This window comes from Myxocyprinus asiaticus, chromosome 24 (assembly GCF_019703515.2).
Source record: "Myxocyprinus asiaticus isolate MX2 ecotype Aquarium Trade chromosome 24, UBuf_Myxa_2, whole genome shotgun sequence".
Taxonomy (NCBI): domain Eukaryota; kingdom Metazoa; phylum Chordata; class Actinopteri; order Cypriniformes; family Catostomidae; genus Myxocyprinus; species Myxocyprinus asiaticus.
Genome location: NC_059367.1, coordinates 16,087,024 through 16,105,536, shown reverse-complemented (window position 1 = coordinate 16,105,536; position 18,513 = coordinate 16,087,024). Strand labels below are relative to the sequence as shown.

General features: G+C 38.5%; 1 protein-coding gene across 3 annotated transcripts in view; it reads left to right on the top strand.

Annotated features, from left to right (window-relative positions):
- Positions 1-18,513, top strand: part of LOC127415269 (A disintegrin and metalloproteinase with thrombospondin motifs 10-like) — a 116,129-nt gene that overhangs the window by 16,384 nt on the left and 81,232 nt on the right. For all 3 annotated transcript variants that reach the window (XM_051653954.1, XM_051653952.1, XM_051653953.1), the window contains exons 3-6: positions 10,426-10,784; positions 13,515-13,674; positions 15,140-15,342; positions 15,950-16,033. In XM_051653954.1, the coding sequence (XP_051509914.1) occupies positions 10,426-10,784; positions 13,515-13,674; positions 15,140-15,342; positions 15,950-16,033 (806 nt within the window). The remainder of the gene's footprint in view (positions 1-10,425; positions 10,785-13,514; positions 13,675-15,139; positions 15,343-15,949; positions 16,034-18,513) is intronic.

Sequence of the window (18,513 nt, the reverse complement as noted above, 5' to 3'; positions counted from 1 at the left end):
ATTGAGTCAATTCAATTGAGGCCATCAGACGACATCCGGCACTTCACCTCTGCCTCGGCACTTTTAATATTCCCTTCCAACTCCACGAGTTCTCGTGCTTTGTATTTTTTGATGAATGAGGCATAATGTATGATCCAGCCCCTAAGAACCACCTTAAGTGCATCCCAAGCCATGGCCACAGAGGATACTGAGGACCAGTTGGTCTCCATATAAACATTGATTTCTGCCTTTAACATTTGTTGAAATTCAGGATTTTGCAAAAGGGATACATTAAAGCGCCAACTATATGATTTCTTTTTCTCCGTATGTGGCAACACCTCTAAACTCACCAGGGTGTGATCTGAGATTAAGATGGTTCCAATTGAGCAATCAACAACAGATGAAATGAGGGACTTAGATATCTATATTAAAAAAATCTATTCTAGAATAAATCTTATGGACTGATGAAAAAAAAATTTAGTCCCTACCAGATGGGTTCAAAAGTCTCCAAATATCTGTAAGACCAAGATATTTACACATCTTGTGAAGCGTCACTGTTGCTCTTGGGGGTTTACACACTTTTGCTTCACTATGATCAAGGACTGAGTCCATCAAAAGATTAAAGTCTCCTCCCAATATTATATCATGAGGGGTGCCAGCGGCTTGCAACATCCCTTTAAGATCTATAAAAAAGCCCTGATCATCAGCGTTAGGTGCGTAAATATTAGCCAAAATCAACCTTTGCCCCTGAATTTCTGCTAAAACAATAATGACTCTTCCTAATTTATCTTTAATCTGTTTGAGACATTTGAATTTTATATGCTTACTTATCAGTGTAATGACTGCCCCTGCTCACACTTGAGCCAGTACTAAAGAAAACATGTCTACCCATATCTTCCCAAATTTTTCAGCTTCCTGTGGGGAAAGATGAGTTTCTTGAAGAAACACTATATCATATTTCTTATGTTTAAAAACGAAATAACCTTCCTTCTTTTTATGGGGTGCCCCAACCCATTCACATTCCATGTGGAGAGAGACAATCCACTCATATTAACATTTGACATTTTGACATATTAGAAAAAATTAATTGTGTGTGAAAAATAAAATTATAACAACCACATTCCAACATTAGTGCAACAATCAAACCCCAAACATCCCCCAGAACAAAAAACAAAAACAAAAAAAAAAAACAGAATAAAGAAAAATGTGTGCATTAACCCCGCGCACGACAGCACCAACTGGCGTCCACTCCTCTAAATTCAAACAGTCCATGTACACCTACGAGAGCCCCCGTGAGAACTTTGCAGTCGGATTGCTCGGATTGCGTCTATACAAATTTTGTGAGACAGAATTACACAACAGAAAATAATCTATAAAACAAACTCCAGCCAATAGGCGGAATAAACACAAAGAATGTGTTGATTCATCCACATAACTATCCCGAAGGTCTGTTCCTCCACAAAACAAGCTCCAGCCGCTAGCGGAACCAGCACACACACACACACACAGAAAAAAAAAAAAAGCCATTCAGTTTCCTCGGGCAGTCAAACGAACGTTCAGCGAGCCATCCCACTCGGCTGCCACATGAGTGCAACAAATGACCCAATCACTCCAATGTCCTGCAAGAAATATTCCACAAAACAAACTCCAGCCAATAGGAGGCATAAGCACAAAGAACGTGCAGATTCATCCACAAACTGTCCCGACGGAGTGTTATTCCATAAAACAAACTCCAGCCGCTAGGCAGAACCAGCACAAAAAGAAACAAAAAAGGCGCTCAGTTTCTTTGGACAGTCAAGTGGATGTTCAGTGAGTCAGGCTCACTTGGCTGCATTGAGAGTACCACAAAATGACTTACTCATTCCATTGACTTTATGAAGGACATTGCTTGCTGTGGACATGAAAATATTTTGCGGCCATCCTTAGTATCTTTTCTCAATTTGGCTGGGAACATCAGTGCAACAGCGACCTTCCGTTGATGTAAGAGTTTCTTGCATTCCTTGAATCAATCACGTTTCTTTCTTGTCGAATTCTTGTTGCAAAGTCTGGGAACAAGAAAATGCTGTGGTTCGGGCTTTCGGCCTGCTGCTCAGGGGCTTCAGCTTGAGCACGTAAGTGTCTTTTAATGTCTCCAGAGCCTGAGGATTTTGAATTCCTCGACATACTGTCTTCCCAGAACAGTCAAGAATCAGGGTGTATCAAATCTCGCCGGTTTATGACACAAAAAGTATTAAGACTAGCAAAGTGTGCAGAGCTTGCCATTCACGCGTCCAAACCTCGCATGGTGCCATGCGACTCTCTTTAACAGCATTTATTAATCTTAATTAACCCTTAAATGCATGGGAATTTCATCAAACACTCTTATATATTCGGGTCTTTAGAGACCTGACACTTACATCTATCACAAAATGAATCTACAAAATGGCCAGATAGTGTCAAATTTTCAAAATATTTCAAAACAATTAGAAAATAATAAAATAAAATATATTTTGATGTTTTATTTTTCATATATCAAAAAGATTTTCCCACTCTTTTTAATGCAATTTTCCAGGACATTTCCAGGATATTTTATTTGCCCAACGGGTGTAGTTTAAGCAAAAACACACAAGAGGCCATGATGTAAATTATGGTATATTTTTTCTGAAATCATTACACATTCATTTTAAAGCATGCAGCACATGCAGATTATATATTTATTTAATTAATTCACAGCCTTTTCCAGTTTAAAAATCATTAGGACATTAGGACATCACAATTTTAATTTGATTATTTGTACAGTAGCTAATGCCATTTTTATGACTGGATTCAATGATTCCATAGGGTCCTACATGTAACTGCGGTAAAAGCAGACTCGGATTGTACATTTATTATTGAAAATTGTGTAAAGGTGTAAAGGCCACATCACCACGCTATTGTGATGAGGCTACTGTGTTGTGAACTCATTTTCAAAAAAATCAGCGGTCTGACAGTCAGTCATTGTTTTACAACACAAATGTTTTTGTTGTTAACACAACAGCAATGTTAGAATGAAAAAATAATATTTTTCGCTATATCAATACTTAAACTATTTCGTCGGAGCAAAGCAGAGATAACAGCAGATGAGCAGAGAATGTATGGTACAGGGCTTCGTTCATGATGGTCAACTGTTGACAGTAGCCCCTTTCACACATGCAACCAGGTAAATTTCAGGAAAATCGTTGGGTTGCCTTAACTGGTAAATGTATCACATGTACTGTTCACACATACCATCAAAATGGACATTTAATGATACAACTTCTCATTCAGGGAAATTGCCAGAGCAAAGTTTACCAGTATTTTCAAAAGGGTCATGTTCACACATGACCTCTAACCTGAAAATTGCAGTACATTTTCTTAAAAACGCTGTATGTGTGAAAGGGGCTATTGTTTCACAATGTGCATTTTCTGGCCATGTAACCATGTACATGTAACCATGTTAGCCACACAGTCAAACAGTTTTATTATAAATATTTTCCAGGACATTTAGGTATTTTTCTCATTTTCCATGACTTTTCCATGACTGGAAAACTGCACTACAAAATTCCAGGTTTTCCAGGATGCGTGGGTACCCTGATAATGCAACAAATCAGGACAAATCTAGAACAGAATTTATTACGTTCACACTGAAATTTCCTGAGATGCAACTGGCTGTCAAATACATATTGAGCTACACATAACACATAAGATAAACATGAGATACACAGGGTGTGCAGGGGGTGAAATGAGGTCCTGGTTCACTAAAGACCCAAAGAAAATATGCCCAGTGATGTCATATAATGGCAGTGGATGGTGACCAACTTTTCAAGCTTTAAAAGGATGCAGTAGTATAATTCAGAAGTCTAATAAATTATTCAATGTGACTCATGCCATGATCTGAAGGCATTTGATAAGGTTTGGCGAGAAACAAACTGAAATCTAATTTACTATTTAGTAAAAATCTTGACTGACTGTTGTTCTCCTGTGCACGTGCCTTCATGAGAGTGCATGAGAGCAGCAGTTATGCTGCCCCCTCTCGCGGCATGGGGTGTTCAAGTGAAAACTCGCTTTATGGGAACAATCTGACCGGCACAGAGATACTAACAACAGAAAACACAACACAGCTGCACACAAACCAGAGAACCAAACTTACAAAACATGTCTGAAGTTGAAGAAGACATGCATTTCTATACCCAGCCTTATTTGTATGAACTGGATTACTCATGAATAAGGAATGAATATGAGTAAATAATGTATGAATTAAAATTTTTGGGTTACCTATCCCTTTAACCAAAAATAAATAAGTGGTTTAAAAGTATTGTTCATTGCTAGTTCATGTTAACTAATATTGTTAACTAATCTGGTGCAGATGTTAAAACCATTAGGCATCGCACCACCCCGATTACTATTACATTTGATTATAATTGGTAAACTTGCACATGAGACATCCAGACAGCATTTGCTGATGGACATTAGGGTGTATAAGGCCAGCAGTGAGCTTATTCTTAATCTTAAGAATGAACCTCCATCTGTTGGGCTCCTCAGCTGGTTGGCTTAAGTCAGCATAGGTTTTGAAAATCCAATGAAAACACATGTGGAGCTCAGAGGCAGCTGCACTTTCAGTAATTGGACAGTCTTATCAAATGGCCCAGTCTTGGGCCATGCTCTCTCCTCATGAAAGTCTTAATTAAATTGACTGTATTTTATAATGTTGCTTGTGTTACTATCCTCTTGCCATTGTACACAATGTCACCTTTAATATAAGTCACATGCTACTCTAATGTATTTCTACAGCTTTGTAAAGCAGAATTCCTACCGTGAATTGTTTATTATGGTCCTGCAACTCAAGAGAGATTACGGAAAGTAGTAAAACAAGCTGAAAAAAGTCACACAAATCTCGTCTTCATTGCTCTGGACCCAAACAAAAGAGACATTTCTGTCACCCTGTTCACTGTTTGCTTGAATTGGCCAGGTAGTGTAAACAACACAATGGATCCTTGATCCTTCTTTCACATTAAGGATACTGATCCTGGAATACGTCTTGACAGTCACTGAATGTATGAAATAGTCCTTGCCGATCTCAGCCCCTTGGGTCCTGTCTTTCCAACACTGAATTTGGACAATTAATTTCTAGGCCCACTGACGGGGACAGGAAGTATATAATTTCAGGATTTCCATAGCAACAGGCAGCCCTTGGCCTTTGGGCTGCTAGCTAGCTTTTCTTCTCTGTGGTCTTCTCAGTGGTTTCACTGTGAACTCTTTTGTTCCCCAATTGACATGGTCAGAGTACATAACTGCAATTGAATAAAATCCTTGTTAGTAGCCAGCTCTTTGCAAGGGACCCAGTTCTCCGCCCCACATATCTGCCTCAAATTGTTAATGTTTACTATTGAAGTTCTCAGTTGTTTTGAGTATTTGTCCTTCAAGGTAAAATCTGTAATTAAGTTCTGCGCTACTAGGAGCACCAAATGGAATTTACAAAAATAACAATTGTTTTAAAACAAGGTTTCACAAACAATTCAAGACATGCTTTATCTTAACTACTTATTGTGAAAGATCAGAGGTACATAATTACGAAAAAGACTACAAATACTTTGTTTCTGTACTTAAGTAGACTTTTGGAGTATTTATTCTTTACCTGAATATAGGCCTAAATGTAAACTTCTGTTGACTTGTGCTTTACTACATTGTAAAGAGAAAATTAATATTTTCAGATACATTTCTCCTGACCATTTAATTACTTTTGCATCTGGAAACCACAAAAATAATACAACTGGAAATAGTGCTTAATAGCGAGGTCAGAGTTGCGAACAGATTGTTTAAATCGAATCGTTTGATCTATTCAATTCTTTTGAATCTGTCAAATCATTTTGCAAAGTGGTCTAAATAATTTGTTTTGAAAATTATGAATCTGAATCAAAACCACAAGAGAAACTTCTTGGAAACGAGTCTTCACTGGGGAATCTCAAGAAAAGAGACAGTTTACATAAGCTTTAACCTCTTGAGACCCGAGCGTGACTGCTGTGTGCATTTTCCATTTCCCTTTTGGATTTGTAACTACTAGCACCTAATTAACAAGCAAAAACATTTTTTTTCTAGAGCAAATAGTTTTTCTAAACATTGATGTCCACATATGTGGACAGTGGGACTAAGTTGTGAAATTTTAAATAATACCAAGCTATAGACAGTCTGATTTTTTTCATCAAATGTTTTATTATGTTTGCAGGAGTGTTGGTTATTCATGTTTTTGAGACTTTACAGATATTACATCAGAAATTAGCATAATTTATTCTGATTCAAAGTAATGGCCAACATCATCCAATCACTGGCAACCATGTTAAAATAAAATTATACATTAAAATTCTGAATCTAAGTACTGATTACCACATGCTGGGTATCCATCCAAAATGTTTAGCACTTTTTAAGCGCATTTCTAAAAATTAGACTTAAGAAATTAAGAATTGTTGCGCATTTTCATCCACTATGTAATGCGCATTATTATGAGGGAGCCGCCTCGTCATGATGGAGCAGCTGAATGACCTCTCCCTGCTTTGGGGACAGTTTTATTTGCAAGATTGGAGCAAGTATTTCAATTTATTAAATGCATCTATGAGACACCGCAGAATAAGTGTAATATCTGATATAATGTAGGCTGAAATAGCTGTGATGCCCACATGTTGCCAGTCTCTGCATGCCTGGGAGCGCCCACTCTCAAAACTGTTCTGGCGGATTGTGAGGACCCATTTTAATGACCAGCTGTGAGTTAAACACTTCCGAATGACAAGCGCTATGTTCAAAGAATTGTGTGCCAAGGTCGGACCTTTAGGTGTGCTCATAACACATGCACGATTGGTCAAAACACGTCATCGTTTTGCGAATAAATTGTTTCCATCACCTTAATGCGCATTTTAACTACTGCGAAACTCTAGAAAATCCATCTCCTCCTAGCGCATTAAATTTTAAGCGAATTTAAAAAGTTTATTCGCATATCAAGCATTTCCATTCAGGATTTCTTATGCGCAATTTCAAAATGTGTATAAAATAGTTGGATGGAAACCCACCTATTGTCCCATGTCTGCCAAACATGTTGAGTGGTCCATCATCTGCAGCCTAAAACTGAACTTTTGGTCAGATTTTAAGGCCAAAGTACACTTCGCGCGTCCACGTTGCGGATCCCTCCGCGCACAGTATGTGTGATGCAAAAGGCGTCATCAGCACAGCCACCTAGGTTTTCTTGACTCGCGCATGAAGGTCCTCATCTGTGCGTGTCGTCTGTGCATGCGCTGGCCACTGACTGTACAAAAAAAAAGACTGTCACAAAGCAGTTGTAGTGCACATGCGTTGAACACATTCCTATTCGTTCCCGGTCAGAATAGTATACTCACAAAATCAACACGGTCGGCCAGATGCAAAATGTATACAAAAATGAAGCGAAATGACCAACAGATGTGTTAATGTTGAAAGTTATTTAAAATAACTATATATGTTCGAAATGCACCTTATTTTCATCCTAACTCCATATAAAGCCTCTGAAAGCAACATTTTTCAGCTTTTGGATGAACCCATAGATTCACAATGTGAAAATGCACAGTGAATATAGGAATGCATTTACTAATATTAATGAATAGAATTGTATTGTACAGTGATAACAAAATAAAATATTTTTATAAAAATGAAGCAAAATGACCAACAGATTTGATAATGTTGAAAGTTATTAAAAATAACTATACATGTTTTTTCAACTTATGAGGGAATAATGTCCCAAAATCCTCGTATGTGGACATCATTTTTATTAGCGCGCTGATGCGTGAAAAATGAATGATTTTTTTTTTTAAAGCGGTATATATATATATATATATATATATATATATATATATATATATATAAACTAAAGATGCTACTCTTTACACCCAAACAGGTTTCATTAAATAAAAAAAGTTTGCATACCCTGGCAGAAATTGTGAAATTTTGGCATTGATTTTGAAAATATGACTGATCATGCACAAAAACTGTCTTTTATTTAAGGATAGTGATCATATGAAACCATTTATTATCACATAGTTGTTTGGCTCCTTTTTAAATCATAATGATAATAGAAATCACCCAAATGGCCCTGATCAAAAGTTTACATTCCTTTGAATGTTTGGTCTTGTTACAGACACACAAGGTGACACACACAGGTTTAAATGGCAATTAAAGGTTAATTTCCCACACCTGTGGCTTTTTAAATTGTAATTAGCTCTCACATGGATGCACTGAGCAGGCTAGATAATGAGCCATGGGGAGCAGAAAAGAACTGTCAAAAGACCTGCGTAACAAGGTAATGGAACTTTATAAAGATGGAAAAGGATATAAAAAGATATCCAAAGCCTTGAAAATGCCAGTCAGTGCTGTTCAATCACTTATTAAGAAGTGGAAAATTCGGGGATCTCTTGATACCAAGCCAAGGTCAGGTAGACCAAGAAAGATTTCAGCCACAACTGCCAGAAGAATTGTTTGGGATACAAAGAAAAACCCACAGGTAACCTCAGGAGAAATACAGGCTGCTCTGGAAAAGACTGTGTGGTTGTTTCAAGGAGCACAATATGATGATACTTGAACAAAAATGAACTGCATGGTCGAGTTGCCAGAAAGAAGCCTTTACTGTGCCAATGCCACAAAAAAGCCCAACAACACTTTTACAAGCCTCACAGCTTCTGGCACACTGTAATTTGGAGTGACGAGACCAAAATAGAGCTTTATGGTCACAACCATAAGCGCAACCATAAGCGCTATGTTTGGAGAGGGGTCAACAAGGCCTATAGTGAAAAGAATACCATCCCCACTGTGAAGCATGGTGGTGGCTCACTGATGTTTTGGGGGTGTGTGAGCTCTAAAGGCACAGGAAATCTTATGAAAATTGATGGCAAGATGAATGCAGCATGTTATCAGTAAATACTTGCAGACAATTTGCATTCTTCTGCACGAAAGCTGCGCATGGGACGCTCTTGGACTTTCCAGCACGATAATGACCCTAAACACAAGGCCAAGTTGACCCTCCAGTGGTTACAGCAGAAAAAGGTGAAGGTTCTGGAGTGGCCATCACAGTCTCCCGACCTTAATATCATCGAGCCACTCTGGGGAGATCTCAAACGTGCGGTTCATGCAAGAAGACCAAAGATTTTGCATGACCTGGAGGCATTTTGCCAAGACGAATGGGCAGCTATACCACCTGCAAGAATTTGGGGCCTCATAGACAACTATTACAAAAGACTGCACGCTGTCACTGATGCTAAATGGGCAATACACAGTATTAAGAACTAAGGGTATGCAGACTTTTGAACAGGGGTCATTTCATTTTTTTCTTTGTTGCCATGTTTTGTTTTATGATTGTGCCATTCCGTTATAACCTGCCGTTGAATATGAATCCCATAAGAAATAAAAGACGTGTTTTGCCTGCTCACTCATGTTTTCTTTAAAAATGGTACATATATTATCAGTTCTCCAAGGGTATGCAAACTTTTGAGCACAACTGTATATATTAATTTGATACTTTTTGTGGCTTAAACATTATGAATGTTGTGCAATAGTGATGTTATAGTTATGTGCTATAAGATGTGTTCAAGTCTTCCACCTTTTCCTGGAGAATTGTTAATATTTGTAATTTAGCAGATTGCATGTTCATAAGTCAAAAAATTGCCTTTAACATTTACATTTAACCAGTGTGCCATATTTTAATATAATGTTCTTGTGAGCTGGGATTTAAAAATGATTGGATGACAGGTTCTTTATTGTAAACACAAATAGTAACACTTCTAAAACAGGTTAACACCACAACACCCATGCAGATGTTTGCATGTGAAAATAATAAGGGGTAAATTTACCTTGAACTCTAGATTTATGTAAGGGAAAGTCTCTACTGTATATTTTGGTAACTATGGCTCAGGTCCCTCCTTCAATGTTTTGTTGTGTTGTGGACTATTTCAGCTGAATTGTAGCTTAATTTATTTTGTTTACTTTGATATATAGAGAGGCCGTTGTGCATGAAAATCCCAGGAGATCAGCTATTACAGAAATACTCAAACCAGCCTGTCTGGCACCAACAATCAAGCCACAGTTGAAATCACTGAGATCAAATTTTTTTCCCATTCTGATGGTTGATGTGAATATTAACTGAAGCTCCTGACCCGTATCTGCAGATTTTATGCATTGCACTGCTGCCACATGATTGGCTGGTTAGATAGACACATGAATAAGTAGTTGTTCAGGTGTTCCTAATAAAGAGCTCAGTGAGTGTATATCAGTTACTTTAATACATTTACTTTTATTTCAGACAATTTCCATAAAGTATGTTTACTTTACTCATGTATGACGATTGGGTACTTTATACAATGTTGTAAAAAATCTTTCTCTGCATTAACTCAACACAACTTCCATCTACCAATCTCAGGAACGTTTTTTGTGTTTCCACAGCTGACTTTTTGTTCAACTTGGGCCAGTATGAGATCGCCATCCCAGTGCGTGTTGGGCCGCATGGGGAAACACTATCAGAAGAGGAGACCCCTTATGGGCATGGCAGAGAGCGGCGTAGCACAGAAACACAGCACGTTCCAGATCCACAGCTGTACTATCAGCTCTCCACGTCGAGTACTGACCTCCTCCTCAACCTCACGCTGCAGGGAGGACTGCTCTCACGACAGTTTCGTGTGGAATACTGGAAGAGTGGTCGCCTGGCCTGGAGTCACCCATACTTAGCCAACTGCCACTATGTGGGTCACCTACAGCACCAGCCTCACTCTAGTTCTGTGGCTCTTAGCAACTGTAACGGCCTGGTGAGCTTCTTTGTACTTTTTTAAATAGTTCACCAAAAATGAAAATGTTGTCATCATTTACTCACTCCTTTGTCATTCTGAACCCATATTACTTCCTTTCTTCTGTGGAACATAAAAGGTGATGTTAAGTAGAATGTATTGGTCACTCTTGTCACTCTTGTCTTTGCAGACTCAATCTTCAATTAGTACATAGTACATAAAATCACCATAAAAGCATTATAAAAGTGGTCCAAACCACTCATACGCAATATTCCAAGTCTGCAGTCATACGATTTGGGTGAAAATCTTGACATCTGCCTTAGCTCTCCTTGGCGCATTCATTTGAGTTTATGAGAGAAATAGCAATGTCTGATTCATTGATGAATCATTCTTTTTTGTCAGCTCTTTTTAATGAATCGATTGATCCAGTTCACAAAAACGTTATGAATGATATGTTCACGAATTGCACTTTTTGAGTTTAACTCACTGATTCAATGATCTGGTTGCAGAGGTAAACAGCCCACTGGAGGGTAAGATTATCAGTGAACAGTGACCACATCTACATGCACTTAAGAAAACGATTTATTTCAGGGTTTTTGCAGTAAGCGGAGTTCTGAAATGTCATGTAAACAAGAACACCGATTTCCTTACGCCATTTAAGGTATTAAGAAAAAGCAGTTTAACACACCTAGGTTTCTCCCGGAGAACGCTGATTATGTGGTCATGTAAACACTTAAGCAGTGTTCTTACAGGTTTTTGCGCATGTGTGTGAACAGAGCGGGTAACAAACATCATAGCATAGAGCCCAAAAATAAGTCAATGCAGCAGAAAGAATTCAACATTTCTGGAAGTACGGTGGAAAAAGCACATACACTCTAAACAACAGTACACCCATTTATACACACCAGTGTAAAATATTGACGGTCCCTCACGTTTGTGTATATGTGCTTGTACATTAAGGGGATTCCTGGGGATTTACTTAAGAGGGAAACCCCACTATTACAGAGCAATTCCGCAGCAGGTCACGATAGAAAGTTAAGGAAACAAACACAGCAACAACTCTGGAATATCTGGAAAAATAGAGAAGCAATGGGGCATAAAAAAGTGAAGTCCTCCTTGGATACCATGTTTGTTATTTACACAAGCCTGTTGTGGGGAAATTACTTTGCTGTGGAGAAAACTGCTTACTGATGGAGCCGCATGTATATGAAAGTAAGGAGTACGCCGCTTATACAGTGCATGTAAACCGGAACGCTATTTTCTCGCAATACGCAGCTTTCTAGCAATAAGCCACTTTCTGGTGTCCATGTAAACGTAGCAGGTAATTTAAATTGTTCCTCACACAAAGCTATTATCTGTCTTCCGAAGAATTGAAATATAACACAAAAGTCATATGGACCTCATTCACTTTCATTATATGAAAAAGAGTGACCATATTCTTAAAAAAGTTGCCTTTTCTGTTTTATCGAAGAACGAACACCATACAGGTTTCGTAGGACATTAGGGTAAGTAAATGACAACATCATTTTCATTTTTGTGTGAAAACCCTTAATAAAGACATCTGTACCAAGCAGAACTGATATAGAGCTATAACCTTAAATGACTTTATTGCTTAGCGAGTTATTTCCACCACATGGCAAGATGATCCACAGATGATATCCATAAAGATAATGCTGAGATCATGATGTATGATACAATGTAATCTTCTTCTTTCCACACTTGAGTGAGCTGTTATGGCACCCATGCAGACCTGAAATGGGCAGCTGTTGCTGAATCCTGTCTCTCCCAGCTGGTGTGAAGCTCAGATCCAAAAACAGGTGTTTTGAACCTAATGATGGATTTAGTTTCAAGCAGCATGCTGTGGCATGCTCATTACTTGCTTGGGCTGGTAATGCACCTGCACAAACAGATTACAGAGTCAAAACTAATGCTTATTTATTCGGACCTGTCAAATTTTGTGTTTAGTCCCTCTGATAAATGCCTCTGGACTAATGATGTCCAATTCATGAATGATTTGGTCTCCAACAAGAAGCTGAAATTTGAACCAAAGAACATTTTTGAAAATAAATGGACTGTAAGTGAGAACTTTGGGAGAGAAAATCAAGACCGTAACTATATTTTTATGACTGGGGGGACCAAATGTAATATTTTAAGAATTGGTCATTGTAGCATTGGACAATCCAACTACCTGCCATCAAAGACGCTAATATATGTTATCAATGTTCTTATGCAAGATCTTTGATTCTTGACCAGTTTGGCTGCCTGGTTGATATATTATCCATTTTCAGCTTGTGATTATTTGGGTCTGTGCTAATATGAGTGAACACAATGAAGGATTAAGCTTGCTCACAAAGGTGGGAAGAGGCTCTTAGGTTAATTACTGGTGGTCAGAGTACCATGACTTAATTCACCAGTGAGTCCACAAGAGCATCACTAAGCAAATTAGAGGATTATGCGCACTTTGAAAGTGTGCCTTAGAAAGATGAAGAGAGGACACAGCTATGAGGTCCCAATTCAACCAGGATTATTACCCTTCAGTGTCTGACTCAGTGCAAGCTCATTATTGTAGAGTCAAGACTAATGATAGGATGATATGATTATCTTGTCAGGGATTGTTATTTGTCCATCATGTAAAATCAGATCATCCAGGGAGGCCAGGGATAAGGAACCACCAACCGTTTTGTTCTTTCGCAATTCAAACAAAAGCGCTTCAAAGGGAGGTGCTAATCAATGGTTTCATGGCTTTTCCAGCAAGGGGTCATTGTAGCTGGTGGTGAGGAGTACCTTATCGAACCCGTGGTTTCTGCCAAAAACTTCACTAATGAGGCTGGCATAGAGGGGCGCCCCCATGTGGTGTACAAACGGTCATCTCTGAGATACCAGAATTTGGACCAGTCCTGTGGCGTAATCGGTGAGTACGAAAAAGATAATGAAATGTAGCAAGTGTCCTTAAAACTTTGAATGATGGTTAAAATACCATAAAACATATTTTGATACTATCTGAATTGGTTTGATCTGAACTAATAGGATGGTTACTTACTGTAGCAATGCTATTGCATTTCAGTATTGTAGGTTTTCAAATTTGTCCCTGCATTATTTAGGACACCGCCAGGTTTATAGATCATCTGCTTAATTGAAAACTAAGGGGAAAATGCACTAAACAGTTGCACCACTTTTACACACAGTATTTCAGTGCAAAATCCTGCGTCTTATTCTAATGCTGCCTTCATGTGTTGTTGGAATTATCATTCTTACCACTTCTGAAGAGGTAATTACAAGTATGTCACGCTCAAGTGCTTTATTGTCAGAAAGAACAGGAAACATGGACAAAGCCTGGTTCAGTCATACATATTTCTTGAGGAACTTTTATTTTGACACCATACATATTACTCAGTTAGCTTGCTGACGATAATGGCATTTTGGTCAAATACAAGCCATTTTCACAGTGTAAAAATTTACAACATGCATCAAATGGTTGCTGATATACAGAAATGTGTATGATCGAAACGGCAAGCGCTAACAATTTACTGTATTTTGAAAAATGAATATGGTCTCTACAGAGGCCGTCCTCTCTTCCGCCATGTTGAAAGATTAATCTCCTCACGATTCAAAACCCTGGGAATCAAAATTATCTCAGAGTTTTCCAGTTGTAATTACGACTTCAGGGGTCATTCATGTGCTACTACTGAGTGGGAAACTCGTATTTACAATATTTCCAATAGCCCAAGAAGGCAGCATTTGCATGGTCATTTTTTCAGTGCAAACATGCCTCCTTTTACATAAATTAGGCTCATTATAGATTTTGCCTTATTCACAAAACTCTGCACTAATTGCATGGTAATGTTGTGCAGGCAGTAAACAGAATATCAGTTAAAGTTTTCTGTGCATTTGATATTGATCATGGCTGCATATATTTATTAAATGAAGGATAAAAGCATTATAATAGGGCATAAACCAGCACATAATTTGTGGGCGTGTTTGTTCCGTTGTCTAATTTGTATAATTCCTGTAGTGAATAAGGTGCTAAAACAATGCAGACAATTATGCAAATACATGGTGCTATCAGCAGGTGAATTCTTTCTTAGCCATTCTTAATTTTAAATTGACTTGAGATGCCTTATCAAAAACATTATCGACATACCAAAAAACTTTAAAGGGATAGTTCACCCAAAAATGAAAATTCTCTCATCATTTTCTCACCCTCATGCCATCCCAGATGTGTATGACTTTCTTTCTTCTTCTGTACAAACATTTTCTTTATGTTCCTTTAACATGTAGAACTAACATTTATTTAACAGCACAACATTTTGACAGTTACTGTTAAAACAGTGTAAGTTTGACATATTGCTTATTGTCTAATTTCCTTTTTTTCTCAGATGAGAAGCCCATTAAAAGTTATGGATGGTGGCAGAGAACGATAAAGCCTTCACCCAATCAGATGGGGCGGGGCCAATTACCACTGAAGCGTTCTGTCAGCCGAGAGCGCTACGTCGAATCCCTAGTGGTTGCTGACAAGATGATGGTTAGCTATCACGGCCGCCGTGATATTGAGCAGTACATTCTGGCTGTTATGAATATTGTAAGTTTCAAAATCCTTGTTTTTCCCAAGCTGGTGCTTAGCTCGTTTAGCTCGTCGACCACCTGGTCTCTCTCAGCCTGACTGGCTGACAAGTCCCCAAAACCCCTCTAAAACCAGAGAACAGACCAGCCTGACCAGGCTGGAAGACCAACAAACCAGCTTAGGTTGGTTTAAGATGTGTTTTGCACCAGGGTGTTGACTGACTGAATGAAAATTCAAGTGTATGGCATGCACACAATCTGAAATTATGTTAAGAGAATGGTTGACCTCTTCAGGTCATATGTATTGGCTTCAGGAATAATTGGTCGATAAAAAACTTCCTGTCTAAGCAGCTGTCTTCTGTCACCCTAAGAATCCACATATTTTTATGCAATTTATAATCCCCATATGCAATTTGTGGCATTGAGACAAATAGTTTCACTATTGTGGAACGTGTTTAATGAAGGGCTTACCTCATCTCTCTGCCCCAATGCAGCAGTTAGCACTAGTTTTATAGTAGACTGTAAAATGCCCATCTTTACAGTAAACGGCAGGATTTGAAATCTCTGAAAACAGACAAATGGCCTGTTTTTTAAGACTGGTTTTTTCTTGTTTCCTTGGAGGTCAGGTTGCCAAACTGTTCCAGGATTCTAGCCTGGGGAACGCAGTGAACATCGTAGTTACCAGGCTTATTCTACTCATGGAAGACCAGGTACACTTTATGTAACACATTTGCACATACATGCACAGCTTAGGCCCATTTCACACCGCACACATAAGGGGCACTTATTTATTTTGTTGGTAGTTCACCTAAAAATGAAAAAGAGATGTTAGGATGAATCACAGCCTTAAGGCCCCAATGTACTTCATACGAAATTGAAGAATGAATGGGTGTGACGTCATTTAGAACAAAATCTGGCCAAAAAAGTGTTATTGAGTTATTTTCGGTGGTTCAAAACAGCTCGCTGTGACAAACATTTAGGAAAACTTCTCACTGGCTGCTAAACACCTTCTTACTGCCATTGGTCTACGTCATCGGTAGGTGTGACCTGGAGCTCCACCTACCTTGAGGCTATTTTCTGTTCACGGCGTTCAGTAAATATGCAAATTCACCTTCATCTGTACGATCGTTCCCGTAGAGACATTTTCCAAGACCATGTCATGCGATTTTTTTTTTTGTTAGTCTACAAAAGGAATCAAATCTACTCAAATACTCTTAAGTGCCCCGTGAATCTTTTGTTTTATATGCTGTTAGACTCATGTGCCTTCTGCAGTGAAAGCCATTCATACAGCTGTCCATAGTAAGGTATGCCCCTATTATCATCATGCTTTTGTCTGTTTTCTTCCCATTATCACTCTTTTATACACCAATATTTGCAGTTGTATCAGTGTCATCATAAATTACAATAACACTAATATTATGGCCATATATAGCGTGTCAGCACATTAGCGTCTTGAATTCAGAATGTAAAAAAAGACAAATTGCGTGTTTTCCACTGCATATTTCTTACTTTAAATCATCATCGAGTGGTTAAAAAAAGCATCTTTTACTGATCTAGTGTGAATTATATTCATAGAATGAGGCATAAAGTCATTTATAACACATTTTAATGTCATATTAGTTCAGGTTTTACTGAGCATCCTCATATTTAAATATGCTTCTAAATGGTTCCCACAGCGGTGTGGCCGGGTCTCTGAATGTTCGAAAACATTATACCATGCTCAGCTGTTTCTAACTTCTTTTTACCCCTGAACGAAGGACATAAAAATTCTCCGGAAGTATATCGGCACCTTTAGTCACCATTCATTTTCATTGTATGGCCAAAAAGTGCAATGAAAGTGAATGTTGACTGAGGCTGTCATTCTGCTTAACATCTCTTTTTGCATTCCACAGAAGAATGAAAGTCATAAAGGTTTGGAACAACATGAGGATGAATAAATTGACAGAATTTTCATTTTTTGTTTTCGTTAACTACCCCTTTAAAAGGTTACAGCATTCACAATGCACGAGATTGCAAGTTTTGCCAATTAGCCTATTTTTGCCATGTGTATTGCGCTGAAATGCTGCAAAAACGCTGTGTGTGTGAAAGCACAACATGTGCCTGCTGTTGCGGTTATGCTGTTGCTTTGCTTACGTGCTGCTTGCACATGCAGCATGAAACAGGCCTTAGTCTGGCTTACTTCATGTGTTTAAGAATTCCTTGTTTGCAGAGGTGGGTAGTAACACGCTACATTTACTCCGGTACATTTACTTGAGTAATTTTTAGGGAAAAACATTACTTTTAGAGTAAGTTTAAAAGTGGGTACATTTTACTCTCACTCAAGTAAATTTCTAATGATTTTTTTTACTATAACTTCTTTACAATTGGTGGCGTTCCTGTCATTACATTACTGAGTTTAATTTTAGTTAATGTGCAATTTATTGAGAGATTATTGAATGGGACTTTTCGACAGCGGAAGTTCACACAGCTGCGTGCTCTGAGCCGCTGTCATAGATTGTCACTCAATCACTGCTGCAGCATCAAGCTCTTCAATGTGAAACAGTTTCTTCGCTCCGCACAGTGAAAAAAAGAATAGTTTCTTCATGCAATGCCTTCATTTAACACCAAGACAAGCGGATATTTCAAGATTAAAATTACAGCTCCTTACAACGCTGAGGTAAGTTTTGGCTGTAATCCTAACGTGGACTTTTCTGTGTAATGAGATGGTCATTTTCAAGGTGATAATGTAACTGGGCTCTTATGACATCAGTTTTTAAGTGTACATTTTTAAATCAGTGCAGCAATATATCAGTGCACTTTGTCCCGCGTCCCGTATGTCATGAACAGTATTTACGCATTTACCCCGTGCCCACATGGGGGTACTGGAAACTATTGCAGCTACTTCAAGCAGATTAACTGTATAAATTCATGTAAACATCCAAGTTGAGTGTAAATAAATTAATTTTGCTCTGCCATTCACGTGATCGATAACTAGAGCACGAACAGACAGCAATTCTGCGTGTGTACAGCGAGGTGCGCGGGGCACGCGCGTGTGAGATGTGCGGGCGTGAGGCGATCGTATGGCGTTCACTCGTTCACTATTTCCTATATAGTGAATGGCAGTTAGTGCACTATATCTCAGCAGTGAGTGAACGAAATGAGTGATTCGGACGCTGACGTATACACCGAGTGTCGGAGCTCAGGGGCTATT